The sequence below is a fragment of the Coregonus lavaretus genome (assembly GCF_964263955.1).
Source record: "Coregonus lavaretus genome assembly, contig: HAP1_SCAFFOLD_950, whole genome shotgun sequence".
Lineage (NCBI taxonomy): Eukaryota > Metazoa > Chordata > Actinopteri > Salmoniformes > Salmonidae > Coregonus > Coregonus lavaretus.
The window spans coordinates 69,205-89,422 of NW_028166469.1; the positions used below are offsets into that span (position 1 = coordinate 69,205).

Below are 20,218 nucleotides of genomic sequence, written 5' to 3' on the forward strand. Positions count from 1 at the left end.
CACTCAAGGACATTCAGAGACTTGTCCTAAAGCCACTCCTGCGTTGTCTTGGCTGTGTGCTTAGGGTCATTGTCCTGTTGGAAGGTGAACATTCGCTCCAGTCTGAGGTCCTGAGCGCTCTGGAGCAGGTTTTCATCAAGGATCTTTCTGTACTTTGCGCCGTTCATCTTTCCCTCGATCCTGACTAGTTTCCCAGTCCCTGCCGCTGAAAAACATCCCCACAGCATGATGCTGCCACCACCATGCTTCACCGTAGGGATGGTATTGGCCAGGTGATGAGCGGTAGCTGGTTTCCTCCAGACGTGACGCTTGGCATTCAGGCCAAAGAGTTCAATCTTGGTTTCATCAGACCACATAATCTTGTTTCTCATAATAATAATATAATAATAATAATAATAATAATATGCCATTTAGCAGACGCTTTTATCCAAAGCGACTTACAGTCATGTGTGCATAAGTTTTTACGTATGGGTGGTCCCGGGGATCGAACCCACTACCCTGGCGTTACAAGCGCCATGCTCTACCAATTGAGCTACAGAGGTGTGAGAGTCCTTTAGGTGCCTTTTGGCAAACTCCAAGCGGGCTGTCATGTGCCTTTTACTGAGGAGTGGCTTCCGTCTGGCCACTCTACCATAAATACCTGATTGGTGGAGTGCTGCAGAGATGGTTGTCCTTCTGGAAGGTTCTCCCATCTCCACAGAGGAACTCTGGAGCTCTGTCAGAGTGACCATCGGGTTCTTGGTCACCTCCCTGACTAAGGCCCTTCTCCCCCGATTGCTCAGTTTGGCCGGGCGGGCAGCAATAGCAGGTTCGAAACTTCTTTAAGAATGATGGCGGCCACTGTGTTCTTGGGGACATTTTTTGGTACCCTTCCCCAGATCTGTGCCTTGACACAATCCTGTCTCGGCGCTCTGGGGACAATTCCTTTGACCTCATGGCTTGGTTTTTGCTCTGACGTACAGTGTCAACTGTGGGACCTTATATAGACAGGTGTGTGCCTTTCCAAATCAGGTCCAATCAATTGCATTTACCACAGGTGGACTCCAATCAAGTTGTAAAAACATCAAGGATGATCAATGGAAACAGGTTGCACCTGAGCTCAATTTCGAGTCTCACAGCAAAGGGTCTGAATACGCTTTTCTTTTTAATATATACATTTGCTAAAACATTCTAAAACCTGTTTTCACTTCGTCATTATGGGGTATTGTGTGTAGATTGAGATTTTTTATTTATTTAATTCATTTTAGAATAAGGCTGTATTGTAACAAAATGTGGAAAAAGTGAAAGGTCAGAATACTTTGAAGGCACTAATAAACAAACGTGATAATCTACTTAATTAGAATATAGTAAATATATTTAAATTTAATTTGAGAAAGGCTTTACATTTGTTCAGAGGGAGAAGAAAAATCCAAGTCACAGTCATATTAAAAGTCTTTATTGATATTTGGTCAGTACATGAAAAGGATGGAAGTCAGAATAATGAATTCAACAAGGTACATCGCGTAGAAACCACACACATTGTCAAACAGAAACGTATTATTTTGCCAAGGATAAAAAAAATAAAAGTCAACATCTAAAAGATAACATCCTTCAACATTGCAAAGCTACTAAAGTGAACTGTGGTTTATTGACTTTTATTGAGCATGACTACAACACCAGATGCTTGATAATTTGAGTTTGTCAAGAGTTCAAACAAGAATGTTATGGATCCACATGTTCAAATAACCAAAAGACCAAAGAAAAAAAGATCTAGCTTGAATCATACAAAACTCAATTCATATCTACATACATTAATTAATTTCACGTAATGTTCCTGTTTAGCAACGAAATTATTTTCTTTATCTTGTGGAAGAGGTATCACGATAGGCAAAGGAGAGAGGAGAAAAAGTTCTGGACAGCAGTACTGTGTTACCAACTATGTGTTTGTTTTTGTTTGTGTCTCGTATAAAAAGAAAAAGACAAATTACGTGTTATTATAAAGTACATTACAAAACTGTGCCACCGCTCGCGCTCAGGCCGTTCTGAGCCTGCCGCGACCCCGCAGTCCTGTTGCCCTTGATGACCGGGGCAGCCTTGTCCTCATGGGGGTCGGTGTTGGAGTCTGTGTCGTTCGAGTGCTGCGTCAGGGACGTCTCGCTGCCCGTTGGGGAGTCCACGCTCTCATACCCTGCGCTCAGCTGGCTCCCGAACCCCCCTGCTCCTGCGCCCCCTGCACCGCCACCAGTCTGGCCCCCCGCCGCCTCCTCTGAGTGGTTGGAGAGTTTCGTCTCGCCTTCGCCGGGGCTGGAGACCATGGAGGACGGGGGAAAGTCTTCCTCTGCGCTGCTGACCTCGCGGTACAGGCTGGGGGTGGCCGCCGCACTCCTCTGGGAGGACGAGCTGCCGTTGCTTGGTCCGTTGGAGACCCTTCCGCAGTCTTTCCCTGCCTGGGCGGAGGAGGGGGTGGAGGGCTGCTCGGGCTGGCTGGGGGGCTCGTTGGAGGGTGAAGTCCTGCTGGGCCCTGCCCCAGAAGAGGCAGCCTGAGCTGGGTTCTGGGAGAGCTGCTGACGAGTCTCCCTGAGCTGCTGCTGGAGGACCAGGATGGTGCTCTGCATGCCCTCCACTTCCTCATCCAGCTGGATGATGAAATCGTTCAACTCTGGGAGGGACAAAAACAGACAAAGCCACCGGTCAGAATACAGGGATAATGAACGCAGTCAGGTTCAAGAAAAAGAGAGACCGCCCCAGGTAAATTAAGGCAAACATTTTTATTTTTTTTTTCAGCCAGCAGGAAAATACACTGAATATTAGAAATATGTCTAACTAATGCCTTAGCAAAAGCTCCTGCATCTGAATGTACAGGTCTGCTGAATACATGCGGAGGAGAATATAGCTCCTCCAATGCAGAGGTTACAGACCACACTTTACTGTAGCACAGATTAATAACCAGGGGCGCTACAAAGCACACATGGGTCTTCGCTGTGCTGAAATGTAACATTTAAAGCGTAATTTATTTTATGGAAAAACATGAATGCTGATACTATTTGAACACAGGTCTGAGTAGATGGAGGTGAGCTGTTGTGTTCTCACCGTCCTGGCTGCTCTTGAGCTCCTCGCTGTACTTCTTCTGCAGGGCCAGCTCTGCCTCCAGCTGGGCGATACGTCCCTGGGACAGCTGCCTCCCCAGCTCCTGGTTCTCCTGGATCAGCATCCGGCACTTGGCCATTAGCTTCTTCCCCGTCTGGCTGCAAGGGAGACAGGCCTCACATCACACAATGAACCAGAGGCACAGCCAAATGCCACCCACAGGCAAGGACAGCCCAATCAGTCCAGTGACCTAACCAGGTGGTCACTATGGTGGTGTTCCAGGTTATAATTTATGCAGTCACGCTCTGTAGATTATCAGATCATCTCACATTGCTTGGAGAGGTGTTTAACCTTGCAGGTACCACATTGAGATCTTCTGATATGTGCAGCACGACAGCAAAAAAAAAAAGGGACCTGTAACACCACCGTCCCCACCCATCCACGAACACTATGAATCTGGTCCATCCAGACAGCAAGTTTCCATTTTCCAAAGTAGTACAGTTGTAGATAAATACCGGAGACAGTTTGGCCTAGGCAAAGGATACCAGCAACAATAGCATAGACGCACATTCCGATAAAACAGCAACAATCTTATGCAGCAGCAGTACCTTTACTTTGAGTACCCCTATGCACATTTTACTACTACAAGTGGGCCTACACAGCTCAACAGGATAAGGACCAAGTTAAAGTATCCAATTTCAGCAACCATACTTTTGGTTTCTACACACCCAATTGTACTTCAACAGCAAATCACACTTAAAAAATCTTAGTCTGTCACAACCGACCAGCTTCTACAGGCGTGAGTATTATTACTCAGTCAGCACCTTGGACAAGGTCACCTGAGGTAATAATGCACTAACCACAACAAAACATCCTTCTCTGCTGACTCTTTTAAAACAAGGAAAACGCATGCTTAAATTGCATTGACATTTCAGAGGAACCATGGCAGCCAGGGAAATCTCAACTTCAGAATAGTCACCACTTCCCTTGAAACCTAGGAACACTGCATGTCACAACAGACTACAGATACTTCCTAAAAACACAGCAGCTTGGACGGACACTGGTTCCAGAAGCATTTGTGAAAACCATCCTATTGAAAATGAACTGTGAGAGTCAACCAATGAGATTTGACCTTTGATTACATTTCGTAATACTTGGCAACAATGCATGTCTGACAAGGATGTTTCATTCAGCTTTACCACATCGAAACAAGTATTTTGACCATGAATAAAATGACGTTAGCCAAGTATTAGAAAAATAAAACACCAGACACTCTTAGGAGAAACTGGATGAGCAGCTGATAGTGGATTTTAAATCTAAAGGATTAGAACACACAATCTTGTTACTTTGGTTGCTACCTGAAAAGGTCAAGGGCTATCAACTATTTTTGCTTGCCATCAGCAATGTAAAATGTTGCTTCTTTTAAGAAAACTACTTCCAATGGATCATACCCATCATTGCTTTAGCAGACAACACCTCAGAACCGGAGTCTTGTGGTGAGTACAGCATAATAGTAATTTTACGGGTTGTTCCCACCACGAGTGTTGTAACTATATTGATGGCCAGATATCCAAGGCTGGATATAGGCTGTTTACCTAGTTGCGTTGTTTAAATTGAAAATCAATCAATGATTTGCATATTTCTCATAAATTACTATGCCCATAAATAGTCCAATTAATTTCATCCGTTAAAATGTCAACTGGAATTGACCCCCCAACAAAAAAAGGTTTAAGGTTGCTGGGGTGGGGTGTGAGGTCAACAACATGAATACACAAAGAACAATATCATATTGCACTGGATAAATACATTCTCATGAAGTTGTAACATTACTTGTTTCACACATTTGTAGTCATTATGAGAAAATAAAACTCAAGCACCAACTGCAGTGTGTACGTTTTACAAATAATAATTTGGAAACATCAACCATCAAAATACTGTAGCCTACCAGATGTTCTTTTTTTCAAGATCATCAAATCGAACAGAGCAAATGTCTCTGTTGACACACTGCAGTGCAAGAGTATTTCAGAGAACCAAAAAGAGGAAAGTAAATGAAACAGCAACATAAGAGGCAACTCACAAAATAAAACATGTAAATACACTCAATCCGTATGTGGGCCCATGCGCAAAGACACAGGCGATCGGACCCTCGCTCACTCACGCCTCAACTTCTGGACTGAGGGTCTGGCTCCTCCCCCAGTCTTAAACATTCTACTGGCTCCTCCCTCCAAAGTCTTACAGCTTATCCTAGAACCTTTCCCACAGTATTTTCATTGTATTCTACAATCTGTCCGAGAGTCTTAGAGTCTCAGGAGCACTAGCGGGTATGGGTGTGGTGTTTTCCACTGTTAAATGTCTTTAGCTAGCGGGGCATTGTCTTTAAATGTTCAATTGGTGATTTAGGCTAGGGGTGCTCTCCCTGCTCCGGCAGTTTGCCCAAGACTGCCTCAATCTCCACCATAACCCCCCCCACCCCCATTTAATAAGGCAACTGTCTGGCTTGGGCTGAGAGAGGAGGGAGGGGGGGCATATCCGTGTCGGACGTGACCACCTCTTCAGGAACAGTCCCGACTCCTTCAGGGCCCCTGGACGGTGAGGGGGGATGAGAGAGCTGAAACACAAGTGTCACCTGACCATACTGTTTTTTTCATTCAGTTTAGATTATGTGATATGTAGCTGGGGGACAGTACAAGAGCACACAAAACATGGATGGCAGTTTGTTTTTTTGTGTTTGGTTTTTTGGTAAAGTCTGAGTCTTGTGGTGAGTACAGTATTTCTCAGCCATCCCCCCCACCATGATTTCTGCATGCCTGCAGTGGGGGTGGGGGGTGTGAGGATGTCTTGACTTTTTTTGGGGGGGGTGGGAGGAGGGGGAGTTATTTTGATTGTCTTTACCTATCTGGTGTAAATTTCCAGGCACTCAGTTCATTTTGGGCCTGCTCCAGTTTGTCTTTAGTCTGTTCCAGTTCACCCTTCATTTTGAGGAAAAATAAGTTGATGGCCGGGTCTACCATGGACGACCGCAGTTGGGCGGCACTGGGTTGTTGGACTTGCTTGAGGTACTGGATCTGGGTCTGCAGGTTGAAAGAGACAAGTGTCAATAAATGCACAAGCACATAAACTCAACTTAGAAAATCCCTCCTTAGGCTTCTGAAAGTTAACAATAAAAATACATTGACTTGACTTAATTTACACAAGAGGCAATGGATGTGGCTAATAACAGAACTATAAAATCACAGTCACCATTACTGTAGCTGAACACAAAGTCATGCTTACACATTCATTTAACTTTGTAAATCATTATTGAAAAATAAGTTATTGCCTTCAAAAGACACATTCTTGTTCAACTACAGAGTCCAAGTGTGGGACTGGACTCATGTTATACACCATAACTCAGGGTAACATTTTATGCACCCAACTATCCGAGTCAGTTTGATTGACCTCAGTTGCCCGACAGAATGAATGGCATTTGCTGTTGGGTGAGCCAATATGCTGTCATTCAGAAAGTGAGAGCTCTGACAAGCAAGGCTTCATATTGTCCATATACTGAATTTCTACCTGAGACTTACCCAGCACCAGTGTGTCGCCAGTAGTGAAGGGGAGGTGGATCGATAGTTACATATTAGGGATATCATTAAAAAAAAACGATATATTGTATCGGTTTGACAATATCGCAATACTATTTTGCGCTTCTTGGCTATACCTGCACTAAAACTACAGTTCCTTCATAGCTTGTTCTCCATCATCTTTTTAAATAGGGAGCCAATGTGTTTTCAGCACTTTTATTTCCATGACTGATCAAAACTCTTGTCTCTCTGCAGCAGACATATGGTGATCAATATGTTTTGAACATCGAATCGCAATAAAAATCAGAGTATGGAATTGCAATACAAATCGTATCCGCACCTAAGTATCGTGATAATATTGTATCGTGAGGTCCCTGGCAATTCCCAGCCCTAGTCACCAGTGTTTATGTTAATGTGAGCTCTAGTGTTATTTTGTTTCCATCAGGAGTGTGACACTAAAGACTTGGGGTGAGCAGGGAGGAGTAAACTATTGACGAACCATCGATAAGGTGGAAACTATGCTGTACTGTACCCCCCTTTCCCAGCACAGCTTGGGAATAGGATTTAGACTAAGTTCAATATCTACACTTGTATCCAGAATGTTGAGGTCTACCGCGTGACTAACATTTTGTTACTAAAATAAAAGGTGCATGAATAAGACACAATGAACCTGTTTGCGAATCTATTTTTATGCCAGAATTGTGACGCCTTGCAACATCAGAGCGATTACCATTGAAGACAAAATGTATGTAATGGTTAGATGTGCCATTGAAAACCAAACGAGAAAATGTCAATAGTTCCTCTTTAAAGCTAAAACTAGGCCTACATATCCCCCAGTCCCCTCATTTAGAAAAACAGCAGGAAGTATTGCAGTGGGATACGTACTGTACACTCTTGCATTTCCTGCTCCTTGGTGGCGAGCCGCATGACCAGGATGTTCTCCCTGCGTGACGCCTCCTGCTGCTGCTGCTTCAGCTTCTCCTCAGACTCCTTCAACCCAGTCACATCGTTCGCTGAGACGGTGAGTGGAGAAAAACAACGCACAGTTAACCTCACTATCATGTGTCAACTGAAAAGTCATCAACACCTAAACGAAAATAAAAACTTCAAAAGGTGTTGAGTGTGAGTATTTGTACTTCTAAAATTTGAAACTGATACCCAAAGCCTACCACTAGAAACATAGGATAATCCTTCCCTATCAACAGCTGACACTCTTCACTCTTATTCTACTGAATGATGACTTGGTAAAATGTTGGGAGTAGGCCTACATTGTGTGGAGCACTTACAATTCAGATCAGCATATTTTGCCTCCAGGATCTGGACATAGGCTTCATGTTGGTTCCACCTAAAGGACCAATAATAAACATGAACACACTTGTTCTCACATCCAAACAGAAACAATCATCCCACCCTCTTCCATCTACCGTAGTGTTATCTATTTACCTCACACACAGTTCCTCTCGGGTCAGGGTCTTCATGTCAGATTCACTGAGGCGAACCTGAATGAAGAAAATGGGAAAGAGTCAGAAAGTAAAAGGCTTTAGCTACATAAAACTATCAATACTGGAATCTTGGTATACAAATAGAGGCGGGCTCTCACCTTCTTTGGAAGAGGTTCCTCATTTGTCATTCTGAGCTCTGAAAGGGAAGTAAAAGAAGTACCAATTAATTGAGTGGAAGTTTCAAGAGCAAGCCGTTCAATAATGATACTTGAGCTGCTACAGCAGATCATGCAAATATTATAAAAGTGACTTTTCGTAGCAGGGTTGGAGCATTGAGGTATAAAAGAACTGTTAGGAGAAAATGTTCGCTAACCATGACCTTAAGCTAGTTTTAACCTACTGCGAAAAACTCACGTCCGGTCGTAGCTGTATTGAAGTGGCGTGTTTTTAGGGAATCTCTAAAAGGATTACGTTAACTAGCTAGCTAAATTGCTATTGTTACCACAATACACCTACTAGCTGCAGTTGCTAGTAAGCTTGAAGTATTCAAATATTTGAATTGACATATGCCAGTCTGATCTATTTTCTTTGTTTGCTTTAGTTCCAACATTAGCTAGCTAGTCCTCATGCATCTCCATGTTGAGTGTTAGCTAGTTAAAACCAGACTATTACAACTCTGATTATTTAGGTTATACTCGATAAACGTGGTAGCAATTCCATTAATATGTATTTGTTTCATTTTAAAGCATTTATTAGCAGGATAATACGCAATGGCCATCCAACTGTTACATTAGCTAGCATGTCTTGTCTCGACAAGAAAACAAAATAACTAACACCTCACATTGACCCACGTCAGACTTACGAGCTACTTTTGAATTCAGTCTAACGAAGTGTTACCTACTTTTAATTATGATTTCAAATAAAATGTCTACATGTGCATCGTCTTAAATGATGTTTTACCAAAGATGTGCTGCTAACGTTAGCTACCTTTCGGTTCTCGTGTTTTCTGCTTCTTGTTGTCACAAAATGGCGGAGAAGGAAGAGACTCCAGACTCTCCCCTTGCACAAATTAGCGTTCCTCTTCCTTTCGTGGACTCGTGTTTTCAAAAACCTGCCGCAAATGAACACTTACCGGACCCGTTTCCTTCAATATTCGAAACCAGTATGTGTTGAACGCCTTAGTACCAATATGCAACTTTACAATCCGATTTTAATAGTTTGTTAACTTAATTATTGTTATTCGAATTCGTCACCACAGAGATTCGGTGTCGCCGCCATCATCCGAGAGGCGATGGCAACCGCTGCTGCGCATCAAAGCTCTCTGCTTGCCACCCTATAGTGCTGAAGGGGCGGGCTGAGTTCACATGATGCTATCAGAAATGTTAGGCTAGCTAAGTTTGTCACTACAGAATCACATCATTTTAAATTACTATCCATCCAAACCATTTAGAGAAAACATGTTTTGAACTAGCCAGATAAACAGTTGTTCAACATCTTCAGAAAATGCCAAACAACGGGATGCACAACATGCATCGCTCAACTTTTTTGCTGTATGTGCCTGTCATTAGTTGGCTAGCTGGAAAGTTAGATGTGTTGAAGTGTCATCAGTTGAAAGCTGCCATTAAAGAAACATTAGACGATATTGTTTTAAAATGTCAACCAGTCATTGCCACAAGAGTTCACCTGTCAAGTTCGCTAAAAATGAGAAATGCAGCTTGGGTAAAAAAAAAGTCAAGGCCATCCGGAAGCAAAATGGGATGGTGGAACTGATATGGAACGGGGGTGAAGGTGATCTAACTGTCCAAATGTTTTTATTTTGCCCAACGTAGCTAATCCCTTTTGCCCTAAACGTTATTGTAATTATACAGCACACATATTTTTTGCCTTGTATACGGTTTGTAGTGAAATGTGCGTGCATAAGTAAATACGTCTCTGCCGCCACACCCACGTACTGATAATGGTATCTTCTAACAGTGATGTTGAATTTCAAGGGCAGTTCTACTTCTATTCTGAAAGGTGAGCTGCCCATACGGTGTGAAGAAACATGAGCATGCTAAGCAGAGTGGGTCAATTGCGCAGGTAAAACCACAAAATGCAATGAAGTTATCCATTCGGTAACAAGCCAGTACAAAGCTATGATTTATACACGAAGAAGGGCGATAACATAGAGAGATGTTGCTATTGTTACGTTTACTGTTGTTAGCTTCACGTGAGGATTGCTAGTTATAGATGTCTAGCTAGTTTGTGTTTAGTAACGTTTAGTTACCTTTAATAGCTACTAGTAGCTAGCTAGATCGTAACGTTAGCTACTCCCATATAACGATAATGTAGTGAGTGGCATTACCCAGCTTGTTACTGGCAATTCAGAAATTACTGACAGTAAAATCTCTTAGTTTAACAAGCCGTTTCTACAAGTTGATAAGCTGAAATTTGCTTATATGTGCGTTTGGCTGGCTAACAAGTATGTTTTATACTTGTAAAAGTTGTCTATTAGCGATACCCTGGCATTATTTTGACACCTGTGTTTGCCTTGTTTTGTAATAGACAGCATCATGAGGCAGGCCTTGCCCCCTTGGCTTGACAACTGAACACTCAGCTCAGGCCGCAACAGAAAACTTCTGAACTTCATAACATAGCTAACGTTCTTTTTATCTCAGCTGCCAGGACTAGAGTAAATTTCTATCTATTCTCAACACAAGTAGCTTGTTAATCTTAGACAAATGTAGCTAAGTTGTGAATGATACAGTAGACCCCCAGAAATTCAGGTCAATTGTGCAAGACTCTGAATCAGAGATAATTTGACCCTGTGTGAACTCCCTTCCCAACTAATCCAACCTCTTCTCAGGCTGTCAGCTGGGGCCATGAGCTGCTTCTAAATTGAAGCTGGCATGCAGCAACCATTACTTGATGAGCTGGAAACAGTTTTACTGCTTATGCTTGATAACATTTCCCATGGATGGGAATGACTGATGACATTGACATATCACTATTTCCTGGGGTTTTAGGTGTGCTGCCACCCTGAGCCCAGCACTGGGCACGGTGGCAGCCAGACAGAAGCACTCGCTCCCTGACCTGACCTATGACTATGGAGCACTGGAGCCCCACATCAACGCAGAGATCATGCAGCTCCACCACAGCAAGCACCACGCCACCTACGTTAACAACCTCAACGTCACAGAGGAAAAGTACCAGGAGGCACTGGCCAAGGGTGAGAGGAAAGCCTGCTGCTTAGGCCTTAGTAATTTACAAAAAAAGTGGTGATATTATGACAGACTGTTATCTCAGACAGATTCACAATAATGGCAGAGACCTAGAGGACCACCATGTGTTTCTTGTCACTGTCTTAATGTCCCAGCCTAGGAGTGCCTTGGAGTCTGTATTACATCCCATTCTTGGCTGGTTAAGGGATTGTATAGTTCCTGGATGAGGTTCCTTTTTGAACATTTAATTGAGTCATAAATGCATACCTGTCCAGTATTTACACTTGTAGTATGTAGCCAATCCCTTACCTGCATGTGTACCTGTGATGCATTTCAGGAGATGTGACAGCACAGGTTTCTCTCCAGCCTGCTCTGAGGTTTAATGGAGGAGGCCACATCAACCACACCATCTTCTGGACAAACCTCTCCCCAAACGGGGGTGGAGAACCACAGGGTGAGTAGCCACGGACACCAGGCATCTCTCACGTTGTTCGAAAGCCTCAATCATTTGGAACTATCACAGGTTTATATAATTTGTGGGAAAGTAGCAACGATAGCCTATATGTTCCACTTGCATTTTCATTTCACTCTTTCCTGAATTTGCTAAATTGTTCATATGTGCAACCCATTGGAAACTTGAATGTAATTCATCAGTCTGACCATTCTTTGTTTGTCCATCCTGTCACAGGTGAGTTGGCAGCAGCCATCAAGCGTGACTTTGGCTCCTTCCAGGCATTGAAAGACAAGATGTCTGCCGCCACTGTGGCGGTCCAGGGCTCAGGCTGGGGCTGGCTGGGCTTCGACAAGGAAAGCGGGAAGCTCCGTATCACAGCCTGCCCTAATCAAGACCCACTGCAGGGAACCACAGGTCAGTGGCTACTGGCTAGGTCCCAGTACTGTAATTTGTTATCTTGTCAATGTCTGCCTGGGGCCCAAACAAGGGTACAGTGCCAGTGAATGACATACAGTGCCTTCAGAAAGTATTCACACCCCTTGACTTTTTCCACATTTTGTTGTGTTAAGGCCTGATTTTTTAAAACAAATTAATACAAAATTAAAAGCTGAAATGTCATGAGTCAATAAGTATTCAGCCCCTTTGTTATGGCAAGCCTAAATAAGTTGAGGAGTAAAAATGTACTTAACAAGTCACATAATAAGTAGCTTGGACTCTGTGTGCAGTAATAGTGTTTACATGATTTTGAAATGACTACCTTATCTCTGTACCCCACACATACAATTATCTGTAAGGTCCCTCAGTCGAGCAGTGAATTTTAAACACAGATTCAACCACAAAGACCAGGGAGGTTTTCCAATGCCTCGCAAAGAAGGACACCTATTGGTAGATGACATTTTTTTTAAATAAAAAGCAGACATTGAATATCTCTTTGAGCATGGTGAAGTTATTAATTACACTTTGGATGGTGTATCAATACACCCAGTCAAATCAAATCAAATGTTATTTGTCACATGCGCTGAATACAACAGGTATTCACCTTACCGTGAAATGCTTACTTACAAGCCCTTAACCAACAATGCATTTCAATAAATATTTACTAAATGAACTAAAGTAAAAAAATATATATATATATATATATATCAAAATTTAACTACAACGATACAGCTGTCCTTCCTAACTCAGTTGTCGGAGAGGAAGGAAACCGCTCAGGGATTTCACCAAGAGGCCAATCATGACTTTAAAACAGTTACAGAGTTGAATGGCTGTGATAGGAGAACTGAGGATGGATCAACAACATTGTAGTTACTTCACAATACTAACCTAATTGACAGAGTCAAAAGAAGGAAGCCTGTACAGAATAAAAAATATTCCAAAACATGCATCCTGTTTGCAACAAGGCACTAAGGCAACAGTGCAAAGAATGTGGCAAAGCAATTCATTTTTTGTCCTGAATACAAAGTGTTATGTTTGGGCCAAATCCAATACAACACATTACTGAGTACCATACTCCATATTTTCAAGCATAGTGGTGGCTGCATCATGTTATGGGTATGCTTGTAATTGTTAAAGACTGGGGACTTTCAGGATAAAAAATAAATGGAATACAGCTATTAAGCACAGACAAAATCCTAGAGGAAAACCTGGTTCAGTCTGCTTTCTACCAGACACTGGGAAATGAATTCACCTTTCAGCAGGAATATAACCTAAAACACAAGGCCAAATCTACACTGGAGTTGCTTACCAAAAATATGGTGAAAGTTCCTGAGTGGCTGAGTTACAGTTTTGACTTAAATCTACTTTAAAATCAATGGCAAGACCTGAAAATGTTTGTGTAGCAATGATCAATTTGACAGAGCTTGAAGATTTTTTTAAAAGAATAATGGGCAAATGTTGCACAATCCAGGTGTGGAAAGCTCTTAGGAGACTTACCCAGAAAGACACAGCTGTAATCGCTGCCAAAGGTGCTTCTACAAAGTATTGACTCAGGGGTGTGAATACTTATTTAAATTAGATATTTATATATTTTTCATTTTCAACATAGGCATGATTTCCCTTTGTTATTATGGGGTGTGTGTGTGTGTGGATAGGTGAGAATAAAAATCAATTTAATCAATTTTGAATTCAGTTTGTAACACAACAAAATGTGGAAAAAGTCAAGGGGTATGAATACTTTCTGAAGGCACTGTATGCCCAGTTATGTTACTGTTGAATTATTTTACTTAATTATTTTGTATTTTTCCCCCAGGTCTGGTCCCCCTGCTTGGTATTGATGTGTGGGAGCACGCCTACTATCTCCAGTACAAGAATGTCCGACCAGACTACGTCAAAGCCATCTGGAATGTCATCAACTGGGAGAACGTGAGCGAGCGCCTCCAGGCCGCCAAAAAGTAGACTATTCCCCCTCAGAACACACACACATGCTCTTCCTTCCTGCCCCAAACCTTACCCCTGCAGACCTTACTCCCTTAAGAGCGCACAAAATACCCTCATAACCCAAATGAAGATGGCTGCCGTAAACTGTACCATGTAGGTTTCTAGAGAGAATATTCAGTCTGTAAAGCCGTTTGTTTGTCCGAAATATACAGTGGAAATAAAAAGTCTACACACCCCTGTTAAAATGCCAGGTTTTTGTGATGTAAAAGAATGAGACAAAGATAAATCATGTCAGAACTTTTTCCACTGTTAATGTGACCTATAATGTGAACAATTCAATTGAAAAACAAACAAATCTTTGAGGGGGGAAAATGAAAAATAAAAACCTTACAATAACCTGGTTGCATAAGTGTGCACACCCTCTTATAACTGGGGATGTGGCTGTGTTCAGAATTAACCAATCACATTCAAACTCATGTTAAATAGAAGTCATTACACACCTGCCATCATTTAAAGTGACTGATTAATCACAAATAAAGTTCAGCTGTTCTAGTAGGATTTTCCTGGCATTTTCTTAGTTGCATCTCAGAGCAAAATCCATGGTCCGCAGAGGGATCTCATTGTTGAAAGATATCAGTCAGGAGAAGGGTACAAAATAATTTCCAAAGCATTACATATACCATGGAACACAGTGAAGACAGTCATCATCAAGTGGAGAAAATATGGCACAACAGAGACATTACCAAGAACTGGACGTCCCTCCAAAATCTATGAAAAGACGAGAAGAAACCTGGTCAGGGAGGCTTCCAAGAGGCCTACAGCAACATTAAAGGAACTGCAGGAATTTCTGGCAAGTACTGGCTGTGTGCTACATGTGACAACAATCTCCCGTATTCTTCATATGAATGGGGTAGGGTGGCAAGCGGAAGCCTTTTCTTACAAAGAAAAACATCCAAGCCCGGCTGAAGTTTGCAAAAACAAACAAAGTCCCCCAAAAGCACGTGGGAAAATGTGTTATGGTCTGATGAAACCAAGGTTGAACTTTTTGGCCATAATTCCTAAAGGTATGTTTGGCGCAAAAACAACACTGCACATCACCCAAAGAACACCATACCCACAGTGAAGCATGGAGGTGGCAGCATCATGCTTTGGGGCTGTTTTTCTTCAGCTGGAACCGGGGCCTTAATCAGGGTGGAGGGAATTATGAACAGTTCCAAATACTAGGCAATTTTGGCACACAACCTTCATGCGTCCGTTAGAAAGCTGAAGAGGAAGTTCACCTTTAAGCACGACAACGACCCAAAGCACACATCCAAATCCACAAAAGCATGGCTTCACCAGAAGAAGATTAACGTTTTGGAATGGCCCAGCCAGAGCTCAGACCTGAATCCAATTGAACATCTCTGGGGTGATCTAAAGAGGGCTGTGCACAGGAGATGTCCTCGCAATCTGACAGATTTGGAGCGCTTTTGCAAAGAAGAGTGGGCAAATATTGCCACGTCAAGATGTGCCATGCTAATAGACTACTACCCCAGAATACTGAGTGCTGTAATAAAATAAGGGTGTGCACACTTATGCAACCAGGTTATTGAGTTTTCTATTTTTAATTTTTCCCCCTCAAAGATTTTAGTTTGTTTGTCAATTGAATTGTTCACGTTATAGGTCACATTAAAGGTGGAAAAAGTTCTGACATGATTTATCTTTGTCTCATTCTTTTACATCACAAAAACCTGGCATTTTAACAGGGGTGTGTAGACTTTTTATATCCACTGTAGCTAGGTTTCCATCCAATTGTCGACAGATTTTCATCCAAATATTCTAAAATCTGCATAAAAACGATGTGCATTTTCCCACTAGAGATGTTTCCTTCAAATCGACTTGTTGCAGATGAAAGGCTGTGCGTGATGACAGTACACAGAAATACCTTATGCGGTTAAATTCCCATGTACTGAATAAAAAAATACAAGTTAAATGGGTTTCCATCGCATTTAACTCTAATGATTGTTTTCTCACAAAAAAAGTGCATTATATACCAAGTGTGCCCAGTCTTGTATTGGCACATGTCCTCTAGCGCTGTGAGCGCACGTATATCTCACATTATGAGATTATTATGGACAAAAGAGCGAGAATTTTTATTTGTCAAACGGCAGACAAGCATCGATGATCATGTCACCAGAATAAGACCCTCCATTTTTCTTGGAAAGGAGCATCAAGCTCCTCATCTTGCACTATCACCACCGTGTGAAGTCATCATAATTTATTTAATCTGTAGCCTAATAAACTGCATGCTTTCCCGACGAGTCGTAGTGAGATGACCACACGTCATCGTGTGACTCAAAGTTTACTTCGATATGATTGTTATTATATCAATGTTTGCTCCTAAGTGTTTCCACCGACATTTCTCACAAGTGTTTTTTTAAACAATATTCTGTTTCCATCAGGCCTGTCATGACATTGTTTTATCCGACATGTACTTTACACGCATGAAAAGGTTGGATGGAAACCTGGTTAGAGATGCACAAATATCAGGAAAATGTGATGAGGCAAATGTTTTTGTGATATAATAAAATATATTTAATTTGAATTGTATCTGCTTTGTTGTTTTGGGTTTTTGTTTAATTAACCCCCTAAGGTTGACGTCCGCGCCCCGCGGACATCTAATAAGCATAATAATAAAAAATCCCCATCGAAATCCACCGCATCTGCCTATGTCACACTTCCGCATCTGCGGTGAAAGGTGACAGAGCTAGAGCGGTGTTTGTCAGACCATGAGACATCCCAAAAATCGGTCTTCTCACAAAATCGTCTGTAGTGTCCGAACAGTTTGGCCTACAAACTATTATGACTCCTCTATGGAAAGTTGAGACGTACTCGTCTGAAGGTCCCCCGGTACCAGCTGAAAAAATGAATGGAAGTGTAATGGAGACTGTTTAATGCCAAAAATATGGGGTTAAATACATGTTTAAAAAAAAAACTAACAAATGTTTCCTGATCTTTCTTATACCTCTCATATAGGACAGACACTTCAAAACAAACTTCCTTTCGATTGTTTTGGGGGGACTGTTGTTCCATGTAGTGAATCTGTTCTTCGTTGCTTTCGTATGGGCTAATAGCAGTAAGGCCAAAACAAAGATATTTTTTTGATACATCAAGGGCCCCCCCACACACGCCAGCTTAGACTGATGGTTAAAGGTCAGTGTCACTCATGTAAATGCAGAGTGTAAGAGCAACGTAATTAATCAGCATACACAATGTTTCTACCAAGCTGTTTGTATGTCTGCATACACATATTTCACAAGATGGCTACACTGTCCTGAGGTTCAAAGGCATGAGAGAGAAAAGCAAAAAAGAGCCGCAAATGAATACAATTTATAAAAGAATACGGAGCGCTATAGAGTATAACTAATGGTCAGTGTGGTGGAGATGCTAATTGTTTTAATTTAAACTCCGACATCCACACAGCAGGTTTGGAGAAACGACTCGTCTTCTGAAAATTCCTTCACAGTGATTTATAATAATTCTTAAGAAAGCACGCTCTGAAACTGTTTTTATATTATACTGAAGGAGAGCCTATCCAAGCCATATGGATACAATTTAACTTTTTATTAATCATAAAATATTGAATCCATAATTTCCTCATTTGATAACTCTCTGGTCTGTCACCATAACAGTAGTCAGCTAAGTTCACCTGTACAGTCAGTGCTATACTTTGAAAAGGTGACCTAGAAGATGTCATATAGGACTGGCTTGTTTTCAAAGGACAGTTTGTCTGAACTTGTCATTCTTGACTAACTGAAAAAGATCAATACATGATCACGATCATGCCCACTGTCATTTAACATTTTCACCAATAGGTGGCACTATTTGTTCTGTTTCCTCTTTTTATATTGTCTTTCTAAGGAATATGAGAACTAAAGTGTATTTTCAGTGAATTAGAGATTAGAGGCTTGGTTCTTGAAAATGTGTCATGATTTATGAAGTTGGGCTGAGCTGGCTGCATATCTTTGCTGTAGCTTTGATTTGACTTTAACCCTGCTTCTAATTTAAGTTTTAGTTAGACAGCCCTTGTCTAAAATTGGATGCCACATTCACTTTTAAGTCCTTTTTTTTAAAGGCCACACCTGTTACGCTTAATTTCCTCTCATTGCTCTCACAATGCCTCTTGAGCATGACTCCAGAAGATGCTTCTCTTCTTGACATCTGTGTAGTGCACTGTGTGCAGTAGGAAACTCCATGCTGCCCTTTGAGTGGCTCCCATCTCTGTACAGATTACATAGGGCCAATGTTCCTCCATTTTCTGCATGGGCGAGCTGCCTTTGTTTTACAATCCCCTGTTTGCCTAGCTTCTGCACCGTAACCATTTATTCCATCAAAGCACAGTGGATTCCATTGAAGTGAGATATACAAGGTGCTTTGATCATGTCAACCGCTATCTTTTATATTTTCTTGGAGAGCTTAGCAAAGTATCCATCTGTGGTAATATAGCTGGTGTGTATGCATGCATGAGTGTGCGTGTGTATTCAAGAAGGAAATAAATTCTGATTTGGGGGGGAAAGAAATCTATTAAGGAGAAGTTTACGGTGTCTGACAATTTCTCCCAGCTGTTTTGACTTCTGTCAGCCAATCCTCCCCTATGATAACGATTAGGACCCAGCTGGCCAATAGAGACGTCAGTTCCAAGAGCTCCGTCCACTCAATGGAGACCCTGCCCCTTCTTCCTCGTTGGTATTGTCATGTCCTCAAATTTTTTATAAACAACTAAAATGTTGACCACTTTCCCAACAAGTTAGACAACAAAGTTTGAGGGTATGACATCATCTACTTCTCTGCTATTCAAATCTGTTGTAAGAACAAATATGTGCTACGGATCTAACGATACAGCTGTTTAAGTAACTGCATTAACATTTTCCCCCAAAACGTTATCCAAACAACTGCCTTTTTGTCCACTCCCCCAATAAGTCAGACAAACCTAGAGCGTATGAAATCTTCCTCTACTTCTCTTCAAATCTGAAAGTGGAACAGGAATAACTTCTTACCAATCAAAAGGTAGAGCTTTATTAGTAATCCATCGACTGCTTTCATTAAAGATACAGTAAGTCATGTCAGAAGCTAGCAGATTCATTACTTACCAACAACCGGTGCAAATCCTAATAAAACTACATCACGTTTTGATGTTCACTTTCCTTGCTTTGTCTAACAACACTATCATGAATCGAGCAAATAAGTTTTGTGGGTCAGAGTGCAATATTTATTTAGTTTAATAGCACTAACGTTTGTAAGCATGTTTCTCACACTGGCTTTAGCCATGGCGGGAGCAGGGCCCAGATTCACAAAACCTTAATAAGAAATGTCTTCTTAACTACCATTCTTTCCTTAACTATAGATTTAAGAAGAAAGTTAAGCAAAGTTGCTATTCCTCAAAGGTTGCTATTCCTTCTTGGACATTTTCTTGCGCTATTTCTTATGTTTCTCCTGAAGCAAAACGTTAAGATATTAGATTCTTGAAAATACAGTTATTGGAAATGATCTTAATTCCAAGATAGCTAAAACCTTGTCTTAAACTCAGGGCAGTGAGAGAAAAAGCTAATAAAAGCAATTGAACATGTTTAATTCACACAAACTTAATCTGAAAGTTTCAGTATTGATTGTTTTAAACCGAAGAACATGTTTTATAACTGCAATCTCAGTAAGAAATATGCTAACATGATCACCATTGCTAGCTAGATAGCTAGCTAAAATGGTTGCCTAGCAACAAACATCTTAAGAAGATTTGTAAGAAGATATTTAAGAAGTTCGTAAGAAAATCATTAAATCTTAAGATATTGTTGAGGAATTGCACTTATTAACTTCTTAAACTTTAACTTAAGATGCTTAAGTTTTTGCCTAAGAAGTGTTTTGTGAATCTGGGCCCAGGCCTGCCAAGGCAACTTTTACCTAGCAACACGTGCCTCTGAGTGAGACAATCTCTTCATAGCGTGACAAATTCCCATGATTTGTGAATGTTTCGGACTGAACAGCTAGTGCTAAGATTTCGAATGCTTCCCCAGTCTGGACGACCTGGAACAATACATATAATATTTCTAATGCTTACTAGCTTCGTCTTCCTTCTCAGGATCG

General features: G+C 41.5%; 2 protein-coding genes across 5 annotated transcripts; one reads left to right on the forward strand and one right to left on the reverse strand.

The window, feature by feature from the left end:
• Nucleotides 1–1,419: 1,419 nt before the first annotated feature.
• LOC311114673 (pre-mRNA-splicing regulator WTAP-like) lies at nt 1,420–9,393 on the reverse strand. 4 transcript variants are annotated; one of them, XR_014611138.1, is made up of 8 exons: nt 9,059–9,359; nt 8,230–8,267; nt 8,073–8,128; nt 7,916–7,974; nt 7,515–7,642; nt 5,144–6,137; nt 3,070–3,224; nt 1,420–2,638 (listed from the first exon to the last, which is right to left on the reverse strand). XR_014611138.1 is itself a non-coding variant. In XM_084189912.1 (8 exons), exons 2-8 carry the CDS (start codon nt 8,257–8,259, stop codon nt 1,986–1,988), a joined length of 1,260 nt encoding a protein of 419 aa, XP_084046038.1. In that variant the 5' UTR covers nt 8,260–8,267; nt 9,059–9,393; the 3' UTR covers nt 1,420–1,985. The 4 variants fall into 4 exon arrangements, 3 of the variants coding, with proteins under 3 accessions (XP_084046038.1, XP_084046039.1, XP_084046040.1); XM_084189912.1 differs by having other exon boundaries at nt 5,959–6,137; nt 9,059–9,393; XM_084189913.1 differs by having other exon boundaries at nt 5,959–6,137; nt 9,204–9,379.
• A 650-nt stretch (nt 9,394–10,043) lies between these two features.
• On the forward strand, nt 10,044–14,659 carry LOC311114672 (superoxide dismutase [Mn], mitochondrial). The gene is made up of 5 exons (XM_084189911.1): nt 10,044–10,150; nt 11,077–11,279; nt 11,609–11,725; nt 11,960–12,139; nt 13,974–14,659. Exons 1-5 carry the CDS (start codon nt 10,116–10,118, stop codon nt 14,117–14,119), a joined length of 681 nt encoding a protein of 226 aa, XP_084046037.1. The 5' UTR covers nt 10,044–10,115; the 3' UTR covers nt 14,120–14,659.
• The last annotated feature ends 5,559 nt before the right edge of the window (nt 14,660–20,218 follow it).